We start from the raw sequence: 25,139 nt of genomic DNA, 5'->3' as shown, positions 1-25,139 counted from the left end.
AAATTTTTTTTTATACCTTGTTCCTAATTGCTCTCCCCCTAATGAAACAGCCCGCCCCCTCCCTCCACTCTCTCTTTTTGTGTCCATTTTGTCAGCTTCTAACCCCCTCCATCCTCTCACCTCCCCTCCAGGGAGGAGATGCCAACATAGTCTCAAGTGTCCACCTGATCCAAGAAGCTCACTCCTCACCAGCATCCCTCTCCAACCCATTGTACAGTCCAATCCATGTCTGAAGAGTTGGCTTTGGGAAGGGTTCCTGTCCTGGGCCGACAGAAGGTCTCGGGGCCATGACCACTGGGGTCCTTCTAGTCTCAGTCAGACCATTAAGTCTAAAGTGTGTTTTTTAACATGTAACAAAAATAGCACTGTTTGTTATTGTTACTGTGTGTTCCTTATGCTTACAAACATTCCAGTTTTGTTATTTTCAACTGGGAAGTATAATGGAATTTGCATACCTTATATTAAATTTCATTGAGGTGGGTTTCCAAGTGGAAATGTCCAGTAGGCTGTTGGATAATAGGTTCAAACTTCAGAGGTCTGAGCAGAGGTGTGAACGTAGATTTGTGAGTCTACTCTATGTGGATGATGACTAAAGTCAGCGTGTGAATGAGATCTCCTTGGGGAGTATTGGAAGTGAGGAGAAAAAGTGGCCAAGAACACAAACTTTTATGAGTTAGAACTTCAACATGACTATGAATAGCTTAAACCTTATTCATCAAGAAGACTGAAGGGAGGCAGCCCATTGTTGATGTGTCTTAAAGATCCCATCAAGTAATCTCAGTCTTCCTGCTGCACCATCCTTGTCATGTAAATTTCATCCGGATGGTAACAGATCCCAGCTGCACTTCCAACCTCCTATACGTGCTTCAGGCAAGAAGGAGGTAGAAGGACGAGGGCAAAACCTTTTCTGTGTCTATAGGAAAGGGAAGCTCTCTCCTGGGATTTCTACTTATATCTCATAGTCCTAAAATGTGTCACATGGCCATCCCTAACTTCAAGGAAACAGAAAGAATTGAGTATGTCATCTTTCCTTCTTCTATAGTAGAAGAAGTTGTCCCTCAGTGATGCAAACAGCTAACACGCTTGGCTGCTAACTGAAAGGATGGAAGTTCACATCCACCCAAAGGCTCCTCAGAAGAAAGGCTTTGTGATCTACTACCAAAAATTTAGCCATTGAAAATTCCATGGAGCATAGTTCTAGTCTGACACATATGAGATTGCCATGAGTCGGAGATGACTCAAGGCCAACTGTTCATTTATTATAGTATAAGAAAGCTAGGAAAAGGGTGATCAGAATGGGTGTTTATTGAGCCAACCTACAATATCTACCCACAACCCTAGGAACTGGAACATTCAGGTGATGCGCAAAGATACGCTAAGAATACAGTGTATTCAAAGAGCTGGGAAGACAATGAAGATAAATCGGTATCTTAGAAATTGAGAAAAAGGAATATCAAACAGGGAGTGTTATCAATGTCAATGCTGACAGGCAGTTGGCACAGATAGGATAAAAGAAGGATTAAAAACCATATATTAAATTTAGCAATTAACAGGTCATTGGTGAACAGAGAAAGAGCAAATTCAATGTAGCAGTAAAGACAGAACCCACGTCGAAGGGGGTTAAGGGAGAAATGTAAGATGAGGAAGAAGAGACAAAGGCAGGCAACTCCTTTTAAAAGCTTGGCTGTAATGGGAAAGACAGGGATAGGAAAAGAAGTTCAAATTTTCCCTCCCTGCTAGCTTTTTTACCCTTGGCATACTCTCAAGCCTCAAAGTTTCTAACTATAAACTCAACTCTAATCCTCTCCTCACCATGAATCTGTTCTTCCATCTGCATTCTCTATCTCAGTGAAAGTCATGATCCCATCCATATCCAACTGATGATTAAGACCTATGGATTCCACTTCTGTAATTCATCCCTTCCCATTCCAACTTACTCTATTAATTCAGGGCTAAATCATTTTCCGCTGGATTACAGGAATAGCTCCCTAGCTGGTCTCTGCCTCCTTTCTTACTACAGCACACATGAGAAGCTCCAGGCTACCTCACCAGTCTCACTTCACCACGCCTCTCCCCTTGCACTATACTTGGAATTTCTTAATTACAACATGCTGTCTCATGCCTCCTTGTTGTTCTATATGCTGATTCTTTCTGCTCCCTCCTCCACTACAACTTCTTTCATTCCTCATCTTTCAAAACTCAGTTTAGCTTTCACCTCTGTTAGAAAGTGTGCCAATGTTTACATTGCATCCTGTCCTTTAATAATAGCTCACTAATACATTGTACTGTAAATATTTGTATGTATCTCCACTAGACTGTGTGTTCTTGTGGGGCCTCCTTATGTCTTTATCTCCGCATCATTATCCAATGCCTGGGCTGACGTTGGCATTACAATGTTTCTTGAGTTTAAAGGTCTGTTCTTGATTAAGCCTTGTTGGAGAATTCCATGTAGACTCTCTTCCTCCAGTCCAGCTCTGAGAGCTCTCCTTTCCCTTCTTTGTTTCAGTATTTCAGCCTGCTTTTTGATCCCAGTCTATCTCTTGTAAATCCTTTCCCCCAAAGCTAAGTTGCAGAAAAAAGTAAATAAAAAATTCTGTTTCCCATTTTCTTGCTCCTCAGCATTGGTTATTTACTGCTGCATAACAAATCATCTATCAGCTTTAAAATAATTCATTATCTCACACAGTTTTTGTGGGTCAGGAATTTGGGAGTGGTTTAAGTGGGTGGTTCCGGCTCAAAGGCTCTCATGAGGTTGCAGTCAAGATATGACCTGGGCACTTCACCAAAGAAGACATTCAGGTAGCTAACAGGTACATGAGGAAATGCTCACAATTATTAGCCATTAGAGAAATGCAAGTCAAACCTACAATGAGATTCCATCTCATTCCAACAAGGCTGGCATTAATTCAAAAAACACAAAATAATAAATGTTGGAGAGGTCATGGAGAGACTGGAACACTTATATACTGCTGCTGGGAATGTAAAATGGTACAACCACTTTGGAAATAGATTTGGTGCTTTCTTAAAATGCTGGAAATAGAATTACCACACGGCCCAGCAATCATACTCCTTGGAATATATCCTAGAGAAATAAGAGCATTTACACGAACAGATATATGCACATCCATGTTCCCTACAGCACTGTTTACAATATCAAAAAGATAGAAGCACAAAGGTGCCCATCAACAGATATATCGGCAAATAAATTATGGTATATTCACACAATAGAATACTATGCATCGATAAAGAACAATGATGAATCCACGAAACATTTCATAACATGGAGGAATCCAGAAAGCATTATGTTGAGTGAAATTAGTCAGTTGCAAAAGGACAAATATTGTACGAGACCACTATTATAAGAACTCAAGAAATAGTTTAAACAGAGAAAATATTCTTTGATGGTTACGGGAGCGGGGACGAAGGAAGGGAGGGGGTATTTACTAATTAGATAGTAGATAAGAACTATATTAGTTGGAGGGAAACACAACACACAATACAGGAGAGGTCAGCACAACTGGGCTAAACCAAAAGCAAAGAAGTTTCCTGAATAAACTGAACACATCGAACGCCAGCATAGCAGAGGCAGAGGTTTGGGGACCATGGTTTCAGGGGACATCTTGGTCAAGTGGCATAATAAAATCTATTAAGAAAACATTCTGCGGCCCACTTTGGAGAGTGGCGTCTGGGATCTTAAAAGCTAGCAAGCAGCCATCTAAGATGCATCGATTGGTCTCAACCCACCTGGAGCAAAGGACAATGAAGAACACCAAAGACACAAGGTAATTATGAGCCCAAGAGACAGAAAGGGCCACATAAACCAGAGAGTACATCAGCCAGAGATCAGAAGAACTAGATGATGCCCGGCTATAACCGATGACTGCCCTGACAGGGAACACAACAGAGAACCCCTGAGGGAGCAGGAGAGCAGTGGGATGCAGACCTCAAATTCTCACAAAAAGACCAGACTTAATGGTCTGACTGAGACTAGAAGGACCCTGGAGGCCACGGTCCCCAGACATTCTGTTAGCCCAAGACAGGAACCATACCCAAAGCCAACTCTTCAGACAGGGATTGGACTGGACTATGGGACAGAAAATGATACTGGTGAGGAGTGAGCTTCTTGGCTCAAGTAGACACATGAGACTATGTGGGCACCTCCTGTCTGGAGAGGAGATGAGAGGGCAGAAACTGTCAGAGGCTGGCCAAAAGGACACGAAAATAGAAAGTGGAGAGAAGGAGTGTGCTGTCTCATTAGGGGGAGAGCAACCAGGAATATATAGCAAGGTGTACATAAATTTTTATATGAGAGGCTGACTTGATTTGTAAACTTTCACTTAAAGAGCAATAAAAAAAAAAAAAAAGATATGAGCTGGGGCTGCAGTTATCTAAAGGCTTGACTGGGGCTCAAAGATCCCATTCCAAGATAGTCCACTCAAATGGAAGGTGAGCTTGTACAGGTTGTTGTCAAGAGGCCTTAGTGTCTTGCCACGTGGACGTATACAGAGGTCTACTTGAGTATCCTTACAACATGGTGGCTGACTTCCTCAAAAGCAAATGATCCAAGACAGGGAAAGATAAAAGCCACATACCTTCACAAATCAACACTATCATTTCCTCAATATCTTATTGGTTACAGAGGTCAGCCCTATTCAACACAGGAGGGGACTACCTGAAGGCATGAATATTGAAAGGTGAGGGTCATCGGAAGCCATTTTACAGCCTGGTTACCACACCTTCATTGAAGATGACCATACAAGCACTTATCCTTTTCTAGGTTTATTGGCTACCAGAAGAATATGGGAAAGAACAATGGTCGAGTACTCATTAAGGAACCCTGGTGGCACACTGGTTAAGCACTCAGCTGCTAACTGAAAGATCAACAGTGCGAACCCATTAGCCACTCCGTGGGAGAAAGATATGGCAGTCAGCTTTCATAAAGATTCACAGCCTTGGAAGCCCTGTGGGGTACTCTGTCCTACAGTGTTGCTATGAGTTGGAATCAACTCAATGGCAACAGGTTTGCTTTCGGTTTGCAGCACTCATTACATATTAGATGCTTTTATGTTATTTAATTCTTAAAATCATACTTGGATGATTGTTATACAACATGATGAATGTAATTAATGTCACTGAATTATATATCTAAATATACTAAAATGGCAAATGTTTTGCTATATATATATTTATCACAATAAAAAAATACTTGGATATGCATAGTATTTCCTCCTTTTTACAATAAGGAGATGCTACCATCCGTTGGCCCCAAAAGTAGAATATAAATTTAAATTCTAAATCAAGTAGAAATAAATTTAAAAGTAGAATTTAAATTAAATATTATACAGTCCCAAAGCCCATGCATTCAAAGAGCCCGTTTTATTATAAACATAATATACAAAGAAAAAAAACTAGAATACAATGTAGATTAATAAATAATTACAAGATGAACATGCATATAAGCACCAACACCTGAATCAATACTGTCAACAGTCCAGAAGCCCTCTCCATGCATCTTCCTAATCCCAACTCTGTCTCTCCACCCTAAAATCAAGCACTATCTTGACTTTTATAGCAAACACATCCTTGATTTCAATTATAGTTTTATCATATGAGTATACATCCCTAATCACTGTAGTTTTGCTTGTATTTGAATCATATAAGTGAAATAGTACAGTGTGTATTCTCTCAGATTTGGTTTCTTTCAACATTATTTTCATTAGATTTATGCATGTTGTTACACAAAGCTATAATTGGTTCACAATAATCATTGCATCATATGAATTCATATATAGGGTCACTATGAGTCAGAGTCAACTCAATGGCACACACAACATTGTACAAATACACAACAATTTATTTACCGATTCTACTGTTAATAGATATTGAGTGGTTTCTAGGGTGGGACTGTTACAAATACTACTGCTGTGTGATGTTTTTCTACAAAGCGTGTATTTAGGAGAGAATTTCTGGGCCGAGGGATATGTAGTTCTCCAAGTTTAGCTGATAATTCTCAACTATTTTCTAAAGTGGCTGTACCCGTTCTTACTTCTACTAGTAAAGAGTTCCAATTACTCCACTTCCTTGCCAACATGTGATATTGTTAATCTCTCTGCTTCAGGCACTCTGTTGGGTGTATAGAGATACATCATTGTAGTTTAATATGCAATTCCCTGGTTACTAATAAGATTAATCAGTTTTTCATATATTTAAAAAATGTGAATTTTCTCTTTCATGAAGTACCTTTTCAAATCTTGACCAATTTTTCTTGCACTGGGTTTACTGAGTTACAGAAGTTCTTCGTATAATCTCAGTATGAATCAACTGTTGGTTATACATGTTACCGATATCTCCCACTCTGTGGATTGACTTCTACTCACCAATGGTATCTTTTGATATGCGGAAATTAATTTTAATGTAGTCAAATATATTAACCTTTTCCTTCGTAGTTAGTGTATTTTGTGTCTTTATAAATACATCTTTTCCTAATCTAACATCATGATGATATTGTCCTAATATTATTTTTGAGGAGACAAATCTGAGTGCTGATTTACGTCTCCCTTCTGGTAACCTGGAAACCCTGGTGGCATAGTGGTTAAGAGCTATGGCTGCTAACCAAAAGGTAGGCAGTTCAAATCTACCATGCACTCCTTGGAAACCCCACGGGGCCATTCTACTCTGTTCTATAGGGTCGCTATGAGTCGGAATCAACTTGATGGCAATGGGTTTGGTTTGGATTTTTTTCTGGTAACTTAGCTCTATGGAAAAACAAGTTTATATCAGAGGCTGAACTCCAAAGGCTCCACCTTTGCAAAAGGGATGATTTCCTGGGCTAGGAAACCCCATTGTTAAACAGTAGCCTAACTACTGCCCCCACTTGCTCTAAAAAAATGTAGAAGTTGGGGTGTTAGTGTCCCTGCCTGCTGGATTCCTTCCCATGGTTCGTTGTATGTACTCTGCTTACTTTTTGTTTTATTTAAATAATTTTTATTGAGCTTTAAGTGAACATTTACAAATCAAGTCAGTCTGTCACATATAAGCTTATATACACCTTATTCCATACTCCCACTTACTCTCCCCCTAATGAGTCAGCCCTTCCAGTCTCTCCTGTCGTGACAATTTTGCCAGTTTCTAACCCTCTCTACCCTCCTATCTCCCCTCCAGACAGGAGATGCCAACACAGTCTCAAGTGTCCACCTGATACAAGTAGCTCACTCTTCATCAGCATCTCTCTCCAACCCACTGTCCAGTCCCTTCCATGTCTGATGAGTTGTCTTCGGGAATGGCTCCTGTCCTGGGCCAACAGAAGGTTTGGGGACCATGACTGCCGGGATTCCTCTAGTCTCAGTCAGACCATTAAGTCTGGTCTTTTTATGAGAATTTGGGGTCTGCATCCCACTGATCTCCTGTTCCCTCAGGGGTTCTCTGCTGTGCTTCCTGTCAGGGCAGTCATTGGTTGTGGCCTGGCACCATCTAGTTCTTCTCTCTTTTTACTTTTTACTTTGTACGTTCTTCCACAATAAACTCATTTCGTATTTACATGTTGTAGCATTGGTGGTATGTATATTCATGTGCCCTTTACACGATACTCTTCTGAAAGCATTGTTTTGCTTCATATTCAGGTCTACGATTCGCGTGGAATTGATTTCTGTGACTGATGTAAAGGTTGCAACATAATTCATTGAAAAGACAGTCCTTCTCCCACTGTTCTATATTACCGGTTTTGCCAAAAAGCAAATGTATGGGTCTGTTTCAGGTCCCTCTATTCTGTTCCACTGATGATGTATTTGTTGACCTTTTTGCTAATACCTTAATAAGCCTTGATAACCCATACAGCAAATGTGCACAGTTGTTTTCCTTCGAAAATCTTTGGCTATTCTTGGTCATTTGCATTTCTTTTAAATTTGAATCCACTTCTAATTTTCACTCCAAAAAATGTCAATATTTGACTGGGACTGCACTGAATCAATAGATCCAAATTTAGGATTAATTGGTATCTTTATGATACTGAATTTTTAATTCTGAACCTGATATCGCTCTACTTATTTAGGTCTTCTTTCATTTCTCTCAGTAAAGTTTTATAGTTTTCCACATAGAGCTCTTCTACATATTTATTAGATTTATTTCCAGATATTTGATACTTTTGCTATTGTCAATGTATTTTTCCTTTTGTGGTGTAGATTGATGTAGTCAGTTTAAGCTTAATTTAATATTAATAATTTTATATAATGTCTTTTTATTTTTGCTTTCTTTTATGGCTGGTACATAAAAATGCAATTGATGTATACTGAAATCTAGGTAGACTCATGAATTCTAATAATTTTTTTTGTAGATAGTATCATCTGTAGATGACAGCCTTGATTCTTCCTTTCAGTCTTAAAGCTTTCACTTTTCTTGCCTTACTGCACTGGCTAGGGCCTTCCACTGCACTTTGACAACACACAACACAGGAGACATTGTTGTGTTTCCAATATCAAAGGGAAAGCTTATCATTTTCACCATATCTGCTATAGGTTTTTTATGAATTCCTTTAACAGGTTAATATAGTTTTTTCCTCTATTTCTAGTTCGCTAAGAAATTTTTACCTTGAATAAATGTTGGCTTTTACCGAAGACTTTCCTTGATCTATTAAATGATCAAATAATTTTCCTTCTTTAATCTGTTAATGTTGCAAATCACACTGACTTTTCAAATGTGTAACCTTGTGTTGCTAGAATAAAGTCAATCTGGTCATCATGAATTATCCTTTCACTGCATTGCTGTATTCAGTTCGTTAATATTTTGTATCAGTTTTCGACAAATTATATATTTTTTGTATTTGTTCATTTCATCTAAATTTTGGCATAAAGTTGTTCCTAATTCCTTCTTATCACATTTTTAATGTCCCTAGGATTTGTAGCATACTATTCATGCTTGACCTTGATTTTTTGTCTTCTCTAAATTTTCCATTAAATTCTCAGTCTTTAAATTTTATAAGTTTTGTCAACCAACCAAGTTTTGGCTTTGTGGATCCCCTCTATTGCATATTTATTTCATATTCATTAATTCTGTTCTTATCTTTATTCCCTTCCTTCTGCTTCCTTCGGATTTATTTTGCCATTTTCCCCCCTAATTTAATGAGCATCCTTAAGCATGTCTTTAGTGCTATCCAGTAAGTCATGACACATTGTATTTCCATTAGGATAATTTCTTCTTTGACTCTTGATTTATTTCTAAGTATATATTTATTAATTTCCAAATAGATGGTGATTTCCTGATTATCTTTTTGCTTTTTACTTTTAGGTAAATTGCAATATGGTGAGATATCATATTCTGTATGATTTCAGTCCTTTGAAATTTATTGAGATTGTTCTAAGGCTAGCACACAGTCAACTTTCTCAGTTGTTCCCAGATGCTATAAAAAATGCATATTCTGGGTTATTGGGACCAGTGCTCTACATATGCCCATCAGGTCAGTCTGTTAATTGTGTTGTTCACATCTTCTATGTCATTACTGATTTTCTATCTGTTTATTATATTAGTAACTGTGACCAGTGTTAAAAATCTCCCAAAACTTCTGTTAGGGGTGATGAAGTAGTTCTGGACATAGATAGTGATGATGGTTGCATAACAGTGCGAATGTAATTAATACCACTTAATTGTACACTTGGAAACCCTGGTGGCGTAGTGGTTAAGTGCTACGGCTGCTATCCAAGAGGTCAGCAGTTCAAATCTGCCAGGTGCTCCTTGGAAACTCTGTGGGGCAGTTCTATGGTCCCAGGCGGTTGCAATGAGTTGGAATCGACTAGACGGCAGTGGGTTTTTTTAACTGTATACTTGAAATGGTTAAAACGGGAAATATTATATTTTACTACAATAAAACTTTAAAAATCTTCCACAAAGATTATGCATTTGTTGATTTCCTCTGCAGACCTGGTAATGCTACTTTATGTATTATACAGCACTGCCATCAGGTGTATACAAATATAGGATCGCTATGTCTTCCTGGTGAATCCTCATCATTTTTAGGTGATGCCTTTACCTTTAGTATGTTTTTCCCTTAAATGCTATACCAGCTTTCACTTGGTTAATGTTTAAAAAAAGAAAGAATGTCTTATTCCAAACTTTTGCTTCCAATTTTTGTATGTTCCTTAAATATGTTCTTCTAACTAGCATATAGGTTTTGTTTTGTTTTAATCCAGATTGACAATCATCTCTTTTACTTGGAGTATTTAAATCATCAACATTTAATGTAGTTACTTTTATGTTTGGGCCAAACTGTATCATGTTATAATGTACTTTCTATTATCCTACTTGTCTATGTCCCCTCTGTCTCCTGTCTTGTTTTCTTTAGGATTGATATTTTGCTCTGTTAGTTTGGAAGTTATATGTTCTTTAAATATTTGATTAGTGGTTACCTTAGATATTATGGCATTCAATTCTGCCCTCTCTTCTGGGATTATTTTCCTTCTGCTAAAGAATATCATTTAGTATTTCTTTTAGTGCACCTCTATCAGAGTTAATTTTCTCAGTTATTTTTTGAAATTGGCAATTATTTTATTCAAGTACATTGAAGATATAACACCACTGTCTTCTGGTTTCCATTGTCACTGCTCAGAAGTCAGCGTTCAGTCCTATATTTGCTCCTTTAAAGGCAATTTATAAGTTAAACTATATTTTTTCTCTGCTTGCTTTTAAGATTTTCTTTTTGATTTTCTGTGTTTCATTATAATGCATCTTGGTGTATGATTTAAGATTTTGTCCTATTTGGGATTGTTGAACTTCTCAAACCTATGGATCAATACCTTTCATAAGTTTTGGGAAGTTCTCATCTGTCTCTTCACAGATTGTTTCTACTTCAGTCTCTTTATTCTCTGCAGAAATCTAACTACAAGTGTGTTTAGTTTTCTCTCTGTATTCTCTTTGCTTCTTACTCTGTGTCTCGGATTGAATTGTGTTTCCCAAAAATCTGTGTCAATTTGGTTAGGCCATGATTCCCGATATTGTATGGTTGTCCTCCTTGTTGTGATCTGATGTAATTATTCTATGTGTTGTAAATCCTAACCACGATGATGTTAATGGAGCCCTGGTGGTGTAGTATTTAAGAGCTTGGCTGCTAACCAAAAGGTCAGCAGTTTGAATCCACCAGCCACTCCTTGGAAACCCTATGGAGCAGTTCTATTCTGTCTTATAGGATCACTATGAATCAGAATTAACTCAACTGCACCATGAAAAAAAAAATGATGTTAATGAGGCAGGATTAAAGGCAGTTATGTTAATGAGGCAGGACACAATCTACAGGATTAGGTTGTATCTTGTGTCAATCTCTTTTGAGATAGAAAAGAGAGAATTGAGCAGAGAGGAGAGGGACCTCATTACCACCAAGCAAGAAGAGCCAGGAGTAAAGCGTGTCCTTTGGACCTGGGGTCCCTGAGCCAAGAAGCTCCTAAACCAGGGAAGAGTTGATGACAAGGATCTTTCTCCAGAGCTGACAGAGAGAGAAAGCCTTCTCCTGGAGCTGGTGCCCTGAATTCAGACTTCTAGCCTGTAAAAGAATAAGTTTCTGCCTGTTAAAGCCATCCACTTGCGGTATTTCTATATCTGAAGCAGCACTAGATAACTAAGACACTCTCCATGCTGGATATCCTCGGTGTGCCCCTTTGTTCTGATCTTTTCTTTACCCTTCTCCACTCTATCCTGTATTCCAAGAGACAGATATTTATGGACCAATTAATTGGTTTCCTTACTCTCACCTCAGGCTACCAGCTGGGTTTGGTCAGTGAAAAATAAGGAATGATGGTGTTGGACAGGAAGATGGTAAGGAAAGATTAGAGTCTCTCAAAAAAAAAAAAAAAATTGGAGCAAACAGTATAAACTGGGGCTTAGCATTAGGGGAAAACAAAATGGAAACTCTCTATGAGAATGAAAATAAACTTTCATAGAAGAGAGGAAGACCCTCAATGACATGGATTGACACATCTGGTGCAATACTAGGCTCAAGCATAACAAAGATTTTAAGGATAGCGCAGGACTGGGCAGTGTTTTGTTCTGTTGTACACAGGGTTGCTATGAATCAAAACTGACTTGATGGCACTTAACAACTACAACATAATAAAAAATGCAATGGATTTGGTATCTTGGATCTTCCACTTTCTAACTCTATGCTCTTGGACTATTCATTGACATTTTTGAACTGTCGGGTTCTCCTCTAATAAAATGAGTATCGTTCTACCCATCCTTAAGGGTAAATTTTCCTATTATACGTTTTGAGAGCACCATGTTCCTCTCTTTCGTTCCACTTGCTACAGAAGTGATTTCATGTGTCTTTATGATTATTGTTTTAGTTTGTCACCAGAGTGTACGCTTCCTAATGGCAGGCCAGTTCCTGTTTTCTTTCAAGCAGTCAGTATTTACTGAGTGTCTACATGGTGTTAGGAGCTCATACGATCATTAGCAAGATAAGATATTGTAACCATTGTCTTCCCAGAGGCTGGTATGACTGGCGGATAGTAATAATTCAATAAATATCTGTTAAATGATGAGCTTTTCTCAAAGCAAAGTGACATAATGAGTGCAAAAGTGTTCAGTAAATGGCAAGAGGCTTTATACATAAAATATATGTTGTTATTATTTTTTGAGCAGTATTCTCAATGCACAAACGTATACAGGTAAAGATAAGTGTAGCCAGAGGAGCTCAAGCCTGTGATCTTATCTATAACATTGCCTAGCACACTTGCAAAAAATGGAATATCAAATTTCAGCTTTAGGAGAAAAGAAACATCCAAAGAATAAGTTGACTATTGAGAAAAATTACTGTGTCCCTTCACCTAAATATATTTTACTAAAGGATGAAAACAGAAAAAAAATGTACTAAAGGAATACTTACTAAAAAGTGAATAGTTCAGGTAAATAAGTTAAAAAACATGATAATCCTAGGTTAAATAACAAAATTAAAAATTCAATATGTTAAAAGTGAATATATATAACCTCCATTTTACTATTTTCTCAAATTACAAAAAAATAGATCTATGTATGAGGTATTTTTGGAATAATTTTAAACCTGTAAAAAAGTTTAAATAGTATGCAACGAACAACCTTATACCCTTCATGCACTCAGCTGTTAACCGAAAGGTTGGAGGTTCAAGTCCACTCAGAGGCACCTTGGAAATAAGGCTTGATGATCTACTTCCAAAAAAGCAGCCACTGAAAACCCAATGGAGTCCAGTTCTACTCTGATACACATGGAGCTGCCATGAGTCAGAACTGACTTCCAAGGCAGGCAACTGGCAAGATTCCCTAATTGTTAACATTTTGCCACATTTGTTTTTGATTAATATCTTGTTATATTTACTTTCACAAATGGTAAAATATTGCCACATTTGCTTTCTTTCTCTCAACCATTTGAAAGTAAATTGCAGACAGAATGATACTTCACCCCTAAGACCTAGGACATTCTACATAACCAAGATATCATACTCTGGATCTTTAACACTGATATAACAACACAATCTAATGTATAGTCAAAGTTCCCATTGATTCAAAAATGTTCTTACATTTTTATGTTCTCTGATCCAGAATCTAAACAGTAATCAAGTATGATATTTGGTTGTCATGTCTCTTCAGTCATCTTTATTCTGGAACAGTTCCACAACTTTTTTTTCCATGATGTTGCTATTTTGAAGAGTCTAGACCAGTTAATTTGTAGAATGTCCTACAATTGAATTTGCCTGCATGTTTTTTTCATGATCAGATTCAGGTTACACATGAATACGACATAGGTGATGTGTCCTTCTCAAGTGCATCACAGCAGGCAGCATGTACCTCCATTTTAGATAACTCTATTACTAGATTTTAAGTAAAAAAAAAAAAAAAGGCCAACAGAAGAAAAACTAATTCCCTTTAAATATCCTGTGAGCTTTTGGTTAGTAAAAGCCCTCTTTCCAAGCAAGCATCCACAGAAAGTGGGAGGAGGAGAGTTGAGTGGAAAAGACACTGAAACAAGGAGATCTGAGCTTTAGTGTTAATTTGCTCAATAATTACCTGTGAGACCAAAACCCAAAACCCAAACTCACTGCCATCGAGTTGATTCCGACTCATCGCAACCCTACAGGACACGGGAGATCTGCCCAGTAGAATTTCCAAGGAGCACCTGGCTGATTCGAACTGACCTTTTGGTTACCTGCTGTACCACTTAACCACTACACCACCAGGATTTCCTACCTGTGAGCATCTAGGTAAACCTCTTAGAACGTTCATCTATTTAAAAAAATGAGAGAACTGGCTCAGATTACTAAAAAGTCTTTGAATTCTAAAATTCTGAGTGGAAACCAATGTGGTAGACAAGAGTTGGATTTACAATCAGGAGACCTGGATTTGATCTGTGTGAACGTGGACAAGTCATTTAATCACGTTAAGCCTCGCAGAGATTTACCTCACAGAGTTAGGACAGATTAAGAGGCTTATTGAATATCAAAGTGTATTATAAACCATAAAGAACTACCCAAATGTCAAGTATTAGTTTACAATTTCCAATCTTCCTCCTTGATCTAATCAAAGAGAGAAGAGCAAGCTAAAGTGAACCAGGCTTCGTCAATCTAAATTTTAAAGCCAGGAAATGCTAGCACATTTAACTGCGTGTCATGTCATGCTTGATTTATGGAATTTACAGGATAGCTTTTATTCCATAAATGTTTATGCTTTGATGATTAGTAGTATTGGCTAAAATTATGAATAGGTACTCACTTGTACAGGCCGGTCCTCCATAAGTAGTCACTCTTCTTGGAATCCCATATTTTAGGGGCAGAACAGTGAACACTGCATACGAGATGGCAACCAGTATCAAACTAATTTCCTCATTCAGTGAACTATTTCGTGTTGAGCCATTAGATCCTCCCCGAGGATGGCAAACCAAGCCAAAGCTGAGGTGGGGGTGGGGCTGGGGGTGGGGGGAGCCCTGGAATAAACTAAGGCTGAAGGCATGATGTTTTCCCGAGAGAGAGCCACTGGGACATGTCACATGGGCCGACCCTTTACATTCTTGGACTACCAGCTCTAGGGTTTCTTTCAGGCGTTTTGAAAAGGAAGGAACCCAGTGCATTAGTGGCCTGTCCACACTGACCACATTTTCGATCACTCAGCAGAGATACAAAGTATCTCCCTGGGTGAGGCTCGGGGCGTGCGCAGGTCTTTTAGGGTTGTGTTTAGTAACTCGCGAACTCTATGCCACGTCGTGCCTAGCACATTCTCATTGCTCAAGACTCTAGACGTTGCTAGAAAATGGCTAACGAGGCCGCGGGAGATCCGCGGCGCGGCGGACGTTGCTGCGGTTGGACCTGCCTGACGTCCCAGCCCACTTCAGGGGTCGCCCTGCCCAGGTGGCCGAGGGGGGTTCGGCGGAGCGCGCGGGCGCTGCCCCCTCAGTGCGCACGCGCGCCCGTCATCCGGGTGCCGACGGCGGCGGAAGTCGCGCTGGGCGGCGGGGGCGGGGTCCGCGGCACATTGTGCGCAGCGCCGTGCGTAGCGCCGTGCGTAGCGGCCTCCGCGGCCCGAGCCCAAGTTGGCGCTGCCGCCGCCGCCCTGCAGCCCACTCGCTGCTTCGGCAGCGCGCCGCTCTCCTAAAATGGCTGCCGCTACCGGTGCTGTGGCGGCCGCGGCCGCCTCGGATCAGGCGGAAGGGAAGAAGATCACCGACCTGCGGGTCATCGACCTCAAGTCGGAGCTGAAGCGGCGGAATTTAGACATCACCGGCGTCAAGACGGTGCTCGTGTCCCGACTCAAGCAGGTGAGGCCCAGCAGGTCCGGAAGCGGAGCGTAGGCCGCGCCTGGCGTCTCTGGGCCGCCGCGGTCCGCGGGGCGGAGCGGGCCCGGGCGCCGGCCGCGCGCGCAGGCCTGCCGGGCGCCCCTCCCCGCCCGGCCGCCGAGCGCGCCCCCGCTCCCCCGGGACGTCCGTGCCGGCTGCCAGGGCTGCGGGCGGGCGGGCGGAGCGGCCTCCCAAGGGCGTTGTGCGGAGCCGGGCGGCGCTGGGTCCCCAGCCTCAGCCATGGTGAGCGCGTGCTTCCCTGGGCCTCGGGGGGAATGGTTACTTTGGTGACTTCTGCGAAGTTACCGTTTAATGGTGCCCAACCGTTTCCTCCCCATGGGGGGGGGGCGGTAGTGGGAGTTGATGGGGCGGGGGGAGAGGTTTTGTTTTCCATCGGGTTTTCAGTTTTTGCATCCTCGCAGTAATCTCCTTTTTCATCCTTGATTACAATCATTCTGGCTTATTTGAGAGAGCGTTGGAATTGTGGTAGAGGAGGGATAAGTTTGCGTTGCAGATATTGGGAAAACTCCTTTTAGTTACTTTAGCAGCTGGCAGCTTTTCTGCGATTGAGCATATTAGGTTTTTTTGTTGAGTATGATAATATGTGATATATAATTTTCTCAAATTGGTAGAACCTTAAACTCCATGTGATTTTGATACCTAATAATGCCCCCCCGCCCCGCAAGCTTCTCTTACCTTTTTCGTGTGGTTTAATTGCTCTTTTTTGAAGTCAGTTTATGAAATGACTGGCAATTCTAACATCTTGAGGCTTGAGGTTTGCTGATTTTTTTTTCATTGCGTTTTTGTAAAATAAGTTTAGATAGATTGTGTAGCATATTAATTTCTCTTTCTAATGTAGGCTATTGAAGAGGAAGGAGGCGATCCAGATAATATTGAATTAACTGTTTCAACTGATACTCCAAACAAGAAACCAACCAAAGGCAAAGGTTGTTACTAGTTATGAACGTATTTTAAAATATATTTTGGTTATATAACTTGTGTCTGCTTTTGTGCCATTTGCTCTGTTTATACAGTTCTACTCTTTGCTGTTTCCCTCTGGCACTCTGCCTTCTTGGGTCAAGGAAGAACAGTTACCGTTGCCAGGCTCTGGGTGACTTGTAGCCCTTAAGATTCCGCTGAAGCTAACCCGAAAGTGAGACCAGTCCTTTATTGCTTCTGAAAAAAATTAGAGTTGAGTTTCAGAATGTTTTTTCCTTGGTAGTGTGAAGATTACAAGAATAAAATACAGTTTAATACGTATCTACCTTGCCCCAAATTTGGCAGAGTATTGATGGAATCCCTACAAATCTTTCACCTTGGCTTCTTGCTGTTTCCTCTAGTATATTAAAATTTTATGATCTTCATGTTTTGGAGTTTGACTTAGTGAACTTAAATTGGAATTATGCCATTATACATTCTAATTTTCAGTGAAATTTAACAGGACTTAAGCATTTGAACTACAACGGAAGGGAAAACCCATTACAGTTGTCCCTCAGTATCCTCAGGGGGGTTGGTTCCAAGACCAGAATCCTCAGATGCTCAAGTTCCTTGTATAAAATGGTGTGTATTTGCATATAATCTAAATACATCCTCTTTTATGCTTTAAATAAAAAAAAAAAAAGGGTATGTGTAGTACCTAATATAGTGTAAGTGCCGTGTGAATAGTTGTTGATGCTTACAGTTAACAACGCAAATCCAGGTTTTGCTTTTCAGAACTTTTTTTTCCTCGAATATTTTCAGTTCGCAGTTGGTTGAGCTCCAGAGTGTGGAATCCACAGATACAGAACCCCTGAATATGGAGGGCTGACTTGGATTAGGGCCTCATCCAAAGTTATAGGAAAACATTAAAGATTTTGATATTTTAACTTCTAAAGTAGGCCAGAATATATTGCCAGGATATGCTGATTCAGTGAATAACTTGAAGTGGTTTGAAATTAACATTTCAATAACAGAAGTGGAATTTTTTAAAGCTTCTGGTAAGTGAAATCTTTACTCGAATAATTGTAGATTTCTCCCTCCCTTCCAGAAGAACACTGGCAGGGGTGGACATGATGTGAGCATTTGGATCCTGGTACTTACCTACAATTTCCATTAATTATTGCAGCTCTTATTTAATACAGAGTATGTCTTGCACGGTAAACCCTGGTGGCTTAGTGGTTAAAAGCTATGGCTGCTAACCAAAAGGTCAGCAGTTGGAATCCACCAGGCACTCTTTGGAAACCATGTGGGGGGCAGTTCTGCTGTGTCCCGTAGGGTCCCTATGAGTTGGCTCAGTGGCAACAGGTTTGGTTGTTTTGTTTATGTATTGGACAAGTGCAGCATTTTTTTGGAATCTAACTTCCTTTACTGCTTTAAGTATGCAAAACGCCACTTCTGATTGGGAATAGAGCGAAAGCATTGAATCAATTAACTTGAAAATAAGGAGATATTAAATTTTCACCTCAGGGACCATGTGGGCATGGGGAACAGGCAGATGCTGATTCCAACACAGTAGTTAAGCCTACATAGGTTTGGAGGAGTCCCATATTCTGTGCCACAGCACAGGAGTTAGGAAAGACTGAGAAGCCTTTCCTGGTGGAATAGGAGTGGTAATAAGTGGAGGTTGAGTTTAGAAGAGTAACAAAGTATCTTGGAGGTCTATTGCTTTTAGTGTAACTTTTTAACTCAGTGTATCACTTTGAGAGATAGCTTGGAGAGGCTTGTGCTGGCAGGCAGAGGCTATTTCAAAAATGGGTAAGCCCTTAGAAAATTCAGGAAAAAATACATTAGGAATGAACCATGTGTTGTCTTATGGTGGTTTTGATTCATATTCTTAGCACATTGTGGTAGTTTGATAGATGTTGAGGTTATTATGATTTTTAATATTTAAATCTTGTTTATTTTATACCTGCTTTTGATTTTTTGGTATCCTTTTTTTTTTCTCATTTATCTTACTCATAGCAATAATTTCATCAATAAAAAAAAACTCAGATTTTTCCAGTTGAGTATATATATTTGCTTATCAGTATATTAACTTTTCTGGCAGTTTATAAAGATACTTGAACTTTAATTTTCTTTAACTCTGATGTTAAGGTGCCTTGTGGTCATCGGTTAGAAGTTGAAGCATTTGTTATTTGTCTGTAACAGGCTACTGAGTACTTCATGAGCCTCATTCCAGGACATGCATGATAAAGGGCGCTAGTTTCCTTGAATTCCATCTGTCATTGTTATGAAAATCCTATTAATATAAAGAACATAATATAAATGCCAAGTTTAGAATTTAATTTGAATTAGTTTACAACTGAGATACTTACAGATATGATTATTTTAAAGTAAGTTTAGAAACGATTTTTAAAAATCAAAATTTGTTTAGGGAAACTTGTTAAAATATTGGTAATAGATTTTTAAAACCAAAGATTCAAGAAATTAAATACTGTTTTGATGTGATTTCATTTTTTGTCTAGTTGAATTACTACATTAAGGTTTTTTTTTTTAATGTCAAATCTTATCTTAGTATTATCTACTTTGAAAATAATTTCAGCTTGGTCATGCCACTTTTCCTTCAGTGTATCTGTTTCCTCTTTTGTAAATTTGGAAATTGTACTAGATCATCTAGGGCTCTTTTAATTCCGAAATGTAACAGTTTCATATAGCCAGGAGCCAGAAGAAAAATGAATTTTGTTCAACTAAAGTAACGTGTAAGACAGGAACAGAAAAACTCGCAGGCCCTCAGTCAGTGTAGGTTTTCTTCAGCACCGATTATTAAATGAGGAAAAGATGGAAGAATGGAATTACTTATAGGCAGTCATGTAGACGTCAGCTAACCTACCTAGTGCCGTCGAGTCGTTTCCGACTCATAGCGACCGTGTAGGACTAGATGTCAACTAGGCATGAATAAGTATATAATCATAAAATAAATAATTCCTATCATAGTCTTAAATCAGCAGATAAAGGTTAAATGGTGTTAAGAAAACAAGAGAGGCTTGACGGATTTGGAAAAATTACTGAGGTGACACATGAGATAAATGGAGGGTCACTTTCTTTAAATAAAATTGTATGTTGAAATGATTGTGTTTAGACAGATTAGAGAAAAAGGAATCTGCATTCATAAATATGTTGTAGAATATTCAGAAAGTACAGTTATTACAAGGAAAAGTTTGTAGTGAATGTTGATAATGTTTTAGTGGGTTTGATTTTAATAATCAGCATACTTATAAAACTATTTGCATATAGTTAACATGGTGGAACAGTTTTTAGGTTTAGTTCTCTCTCCTGAGTTTTTTTGTATTCTTGCTGTGAACTGTTTTTGTTTTTTAATTTCATTGTGTTAAAAATATATGTAACATTCTTGCTATGACGCAGTGAGATTGACTGGGTGTGTATCTGGGTGTGTTTTGAAAGTCGTTAAACAAGTAGAACTCACCCCTCCTTAGCTTGTTTTAGGGATTATAAAGTTTCTTTGGAGTTTCCAACCTTTAAGGTCAACTCTAAACTTCAGCAAAAATTGCTAATTATATCACGTCATTAATAAACACTGTATTAAGAATTATATACAATGCAGTAATTAGTGATGTTGAAATTTGCAATACCTGTAGGCTTAAAAAAGAATCAAAATACTAGATAAGATCTGATTTTTCCCTTATAGAAATGAGTATAATTTGGGTTTATAGGTTTGATCACGGATTTGATGCCTGACTTTTTGCAAATGACACCACAGACAGTATGTTTATAACTAATTACGTGTGTACTGTATGACATTTTATAAAATGTGGTTATCAAATAAGAATGTAATACTGTACATATACATAATAATGTGGTTACTATAATTCTTTTCCTGTTAAAACTTAAGTTTGAATATTAAGGAGCTCTGTAATCAGAACTGTGGCATTTAGAAAGTCTTTGGGGAGAGAATTTCCTGTGTGTATTACTCCGCTACCCACCCGCTGGCTGAAAGCTTCTGCCTCTGTAATGCCTAGCTAGCTTGGTATACCAGCAGGTGCTCAGAAAATACTAGTTGTTGAATGAATATTGAAGGTCATTGATGGCTTCCTTATCAACTGCTTTAAGAAAATATCTCTTTAGGTACCTATCTTAATTGCGTATTTCTTGGTAGGAAGCACATCAGAGATTATTAGTCTTTGCCATCTTCCATCTTTTTCAGGTACCTTTCTCAAGGGCACTAAACTTCCCCTTACATGTTGATGTGTAAAGTGCACTTTTAGGACACAGGAGTCATTGCATCATCCTTTTATGCCTCACTAAGTGGCTGCTAACCAAGAGGTAAGCAGTTCAAATCCACCAGCTGCTCCTTAGAAACTACGGGCCAGTTCTACTCTGTCCTGTAGAGTCTTTATGAGTCTGAACCAACTCAACTGGCATCTAGTAACAAGTTGTTGCTATGTTGGAAAGCCTCATAACCTTGACTGGAATATTGTCCAGCCTCAGAGATTGTTATGTTATCTTCATTTCACAAAATCAGACCCTTTTATTTCAGCCTTTAAAAACTGCATTTGCCCCATGCACTTGTGTCTGGTGGCTTATTTGTCATTAAGGCACTTTTTAAACTTTTTTCCAGCTGTTTTAAGGTATCAAATATGGTGTGTGTCAAGGATTCCAGTGAGGAGATAGGTCAAGTTTTCTACTACTTTAAAAGACAGTGTGCTGCTCTCAGGGTATTCTAAATGAGAGACAGAGGGCTTCAAGCTTTATCTGTTCTCTCATATATAGGATCTTTGTATAAACCCATGTAAAATCAACTACTAATTGTGCAGAAATTCAAGAAAAATAAGAAAGCATTATTATTTTGTTGGCAGCATCTCAAAAGACTTTAATAAAGAAGATGAACGATGGCTTAGGGCTTAAGAAGGGTGGACTTTATTGGTTTATTCAGTTATCCTCACAGATTACAGTAAAAGGGCCTCAGTGTTGCTCAGTCTGGACTTGCGGTTCACATTATGTATTCCACAGCCTAAGTGGCCTCACATGGCAGCCCAAAACCTAAACCAAACTCAAACCTGTTGCTGACTCATAGCGATCCTATAGGACAGAGTAGTATTGCCCCATACAGTTTCCAAGGAGGGGCTGGTGAATTCGAACTGCAGCCTTCTGGTTGGTAACTGAGCACTTAACCACTGCACCACCAGGGCTCCCTGGTACCCTGGAATAGTAGTTTGCATTGTGGCTTTACAGTATTACTTTCCGGATTATAAAAGTGAAGTGTTTCATGGAAAAAAATTAGGTAATCCAGAAACATACCAAAAAAAAAAAAAAAAGGTTAAAATTGCCCACAGTGCCACCCCCTGGCTTTATCACAGGGAACGTTTTGTTGATCTGAGGTGTATATTGTACTCATAGGAGGTTTAGGTTTAATGATTTGTTGTTCCTTTTCAACAACTAAAATAGGTTCACACCATACATGGTGTTTTGTCATAAGGTGGATAGAATTTAAGTTCTCTCTGGTCTGGAGATTCTGAAAACAATGACTTTAATCCTGCATTAAGAGTTACCTGAGGAGTTGTAAAAAATAAGTTAGGCTCCCACCCCGAGATGTGGTTTCCTTGCTGGGAGGGGGAGGGCAGAAAGCATCCATCTTTTCTAAAAGCTCCTTAGGTCATTGTAACCTGCTGCTGGAGGGAAAGGACCACTGCTCTGGACTAGAGCTCGAAACTTGAGCATCATCTTCGTTCCTCTCTTTGCCCAGGTCAGTTTCCATGTTTTCTGTGATACTCTGCAGTTTTCAAAAAACATTCATACAGCTTTATTTGATTCTTAGAACAGTGGTGAGAGTTATATAGGATTGTTTTCTTTTTATTGGTAGAACAGGAAAGTAACCCATTAAAAACTCAATTAAGTTTTTGATACTTATTTTTAAATCTCACTTTTGTAAATGCATATATGTCAAAAATGTTTAATCCGGCTATCTTTAGATAATAAGTTTGTTTTTTAAACTTTTTGGTTTTTTCCAGATTTATTATAATGAGTATTACTTTTATAATAGCAGGAGTTAAAAAAAGTGACCTATTGAATTACTTCCATGTTTAAAACAATTTACAAGACCTTTTATGAAAAATGATTTCATTAGTAAAGTATCAGCTTAGTAGAGAGGCTGCAGCACACACGTGAACTGTTACCATGAATTGTGTTCTGTGATTGAGATACTGTTTGCAAGTGGGGAAAGGTTGTTGCTGGAAGCCTTAGTGTCCAGCTTGGCTTATTCTCTGAATCTTCCCCTCTCAACGGAAATTTTAGGACAAAGCATTTTCTGCATTTCATAGTAGCTTTTATGAATGTTTAAGAGGAAAAATTATTCAGCCACAAATTTTATTGGCAAAATTACTTAAAATCTACTTATTCAGTGGATTTTTGTTTTGTTTCTGTTTTGAAGGTATTTCTGGACTTGAAAAGGAAAATTATAAACCCCTGTAAGGACCACTTTTGCTTTGAAGAGAATACCAGTGTACATTCTATAATCCATTATTTATAACTGAAATATAAAATGTTCTGAAATCTGAAAGTGTTTTTTAAGTTTGGTCACAGAAGTGAGGCTGTTTATAGTCTTGATTTATTCCCTTTGTTGTGAGTATACTTCAACTTCACTGTGCAAATATTTCTGTAATTGATTTGTGAGATACTGTTCCAGAACCTCTGGGGTGGGGGCTTAACGTAATAAATGGTATATGCGCCATTTTACCCCCTAAAATCTGAAAATTCTGAAACATGTTTGTCCCCAAGGGTTTCACTGAAGGGCTTGTGGACCTATACAAATTTATGCTGCATAAATAAGGAGGTGTTTATAGTGTCGTCTTCCTTTGGTGTACACATTTTGCTTTGAATGCTAGAATCATGCAAAGAACACTTTAGTGTCTTTTAATGGAATTCCAAAATAGCCATTTATTACTATTATGAGAGTTTAAAATATAAGTTAATTTTGCTTCTGATTTTTATTTTGTTATTCAGAGTATCTGCTGTCCAATTTATTTCCTAGTTTTGTGCCTCAAAGCATTGAAGTTACTCCTCAGACTATAGTTTACATTAAACTTTCGTTCTCTTTTCTGGGTTGTGCTACTTTGGGCCAGCTGACATTTCTGAAGCACATGCCACATTCCCTGAAGGACAAAAGAGGCGACAACTGTCAGGAGTTGATGGTTTGCTGTAGGAGCTTTGATAACATAGGCTTAAATGGGACAGGGGTGTGCGTGGTCACTGATTGTCTGAAGATGTGCCGGAGGTGGTATGGCTTGTTGGAATTTAAGGGGGGGGTGGGTTTTCTTTTCAGTTATTTGTGATATTAGGGATTCACAGATGTAGTTTGTGGCATCATTTTTTAAAGCTAGGAGTCTACAGTTCTTACTGACAGAAGCTATTGTGTCACCTCTTACTTCTGTCCCAAACCAAAACCAAACCCAGTGCCATCGAGTCAATTCCGACTCATAGCAACCCTATAGGACAGAGTAGAGCTGCCCCCTAGAGTTCCAAGGAGCACCTGGCGGATTCAAACTGCCGACCCTATGGTTAGCAGTCGTAGCACTTAACCAGTACGCCGCCAGGGTTTATCTCTGTCCCAGTGAGGGCCAAATAGAAACCTAGACCTTGTTTACTGCTAATGTCCTCTAGGACTCACTTGGCTCTCAGGAAGTATGTAATGCTGGTGTGTCGTAATGCTGGAGTGTTGGCTGATGACATGGCATTGTACCTGCTGGGTTCTGGGCTAGGTGATAAATGTGGTTTTTTATAATGTCATATTTTGTATGGGGGGTGATGCTTTTTTAAAAAAGGAAGAAATTACAATAGCGTTTCTAATTCAACGTATGTGAAACGAGCCCTAGGTCACTGATTATGGAAGGAGTCAGGCTAGTGAAAATTTTCAGTTTCCTTAAACATTGTGTACTTATCAGGCGATTACTACGGTTTCATTATTGGATGTTCGAAAACCTGGTCCTTATGATTTTTATCAAACTGATAACATTAAAAGTTGAACGCTTTCGTGTGCTACTACTGCTAGAAACAGTATGGAGTAGCCACGGTAGGCCTTTCTGTGATCCTCAGTTCTGGCTTTTATTACCACCACCGTGTGTCATGGGCCAAGGTACTTAATCCTTGAGTCTCACATTTTAAAATTTTATAGGTGAGACTTTTGGAGCCACTATTTACACTAAAAGAGATAACATTTCAAACAACTGGCACATTGTACTTCTGCTAAGATTTCTGGTTTTATGGGTTGTGACGCATGGGAGTGGGCCTGTGTTTAAAGTGAAGCCCAGCCATTTACTAGCTTTGTAATCTGGTTAACTTTGCAGCCTCAGTTTCTTTTGTAAAATGGGAATAATAGTTTCAGAGTAGTTACGAGAATAAAATAAATTACCAGTGTATGTAAAGCACATATTCT

The 25,139-nt window shown here is 39.0% G+C and overlaps 2 protein-coding genes across 10 annotated transcripts in view; one reads left to right on the top strand and one right to left on the bottom strand.

Annotated features, from left to right (window-relative positions):
- RNF111 (ring finger protein 111) overlaps positions 1-15,480 on the bottom strand; it is a 130,273-nt gene extending 114,793 nt beyond the window's left edge. For 4 of the 7 annotated variants that reach the window (XM_049905953.1, XM_049905955.1, XM_049905956.1 and 1 more), the window contains exon 1: positions 14,719-15,479. The gene's annotated coding sequence lies outside the window, so the exon portion shown is untranslated. Of the gene's footprint in view, positions 1-14,718 lie in introns of all 7 variants that reach the window. The other 3 variants (XM_049905960.1, XM_049905962.1, XM_049905954.1) reach the window with 2 other exon arrangements.
- The window catches only part of SLTM (SAFB like transcription modulator), a 40,570-nt gene continuing 30,904 nt past the window's right edge, over positions 15,474-25,139 (top strand). For all 3 annotated transcript variants that reach the window (XM_049905952.1, XM_049905951.1, XM_049905949.1), the window contains exons 1-2: positions 15,474-15,757; positions 16,635-16,722. In XM_049905952.1, coding sequence (XP_049761909.1) covers positions 15,596-15,757; positions 16,635-16,722 — 250 coding nt within the window. In that variant the 5' untranslated portion in view covers positions 15,474-15,595. The remainder of the gene's footprint in view (positions 15,758-16,634; positions 16,723-25,139) is intronic.

Source organism: Elephas maximus, chromosome 13 (assembly GCF_024166365.1).
Source record: "Elephas maximus indicus isolate mEleMax1 chromosome 13, mEleMax1 primary haplotype, whole genome shotgun sequence".
Taxonomy (NCBI): domain Eukaryota; kingdom Metazoa; phylum Chordata; class Mammalia; order Proboscidea; family Elephantidae; genus Elephas; species Elephas maximus.
Note: the sequence above shows the minus strand (reverse complement) of the source record. Positions and strands in the feature narration are given on the sequence as shown.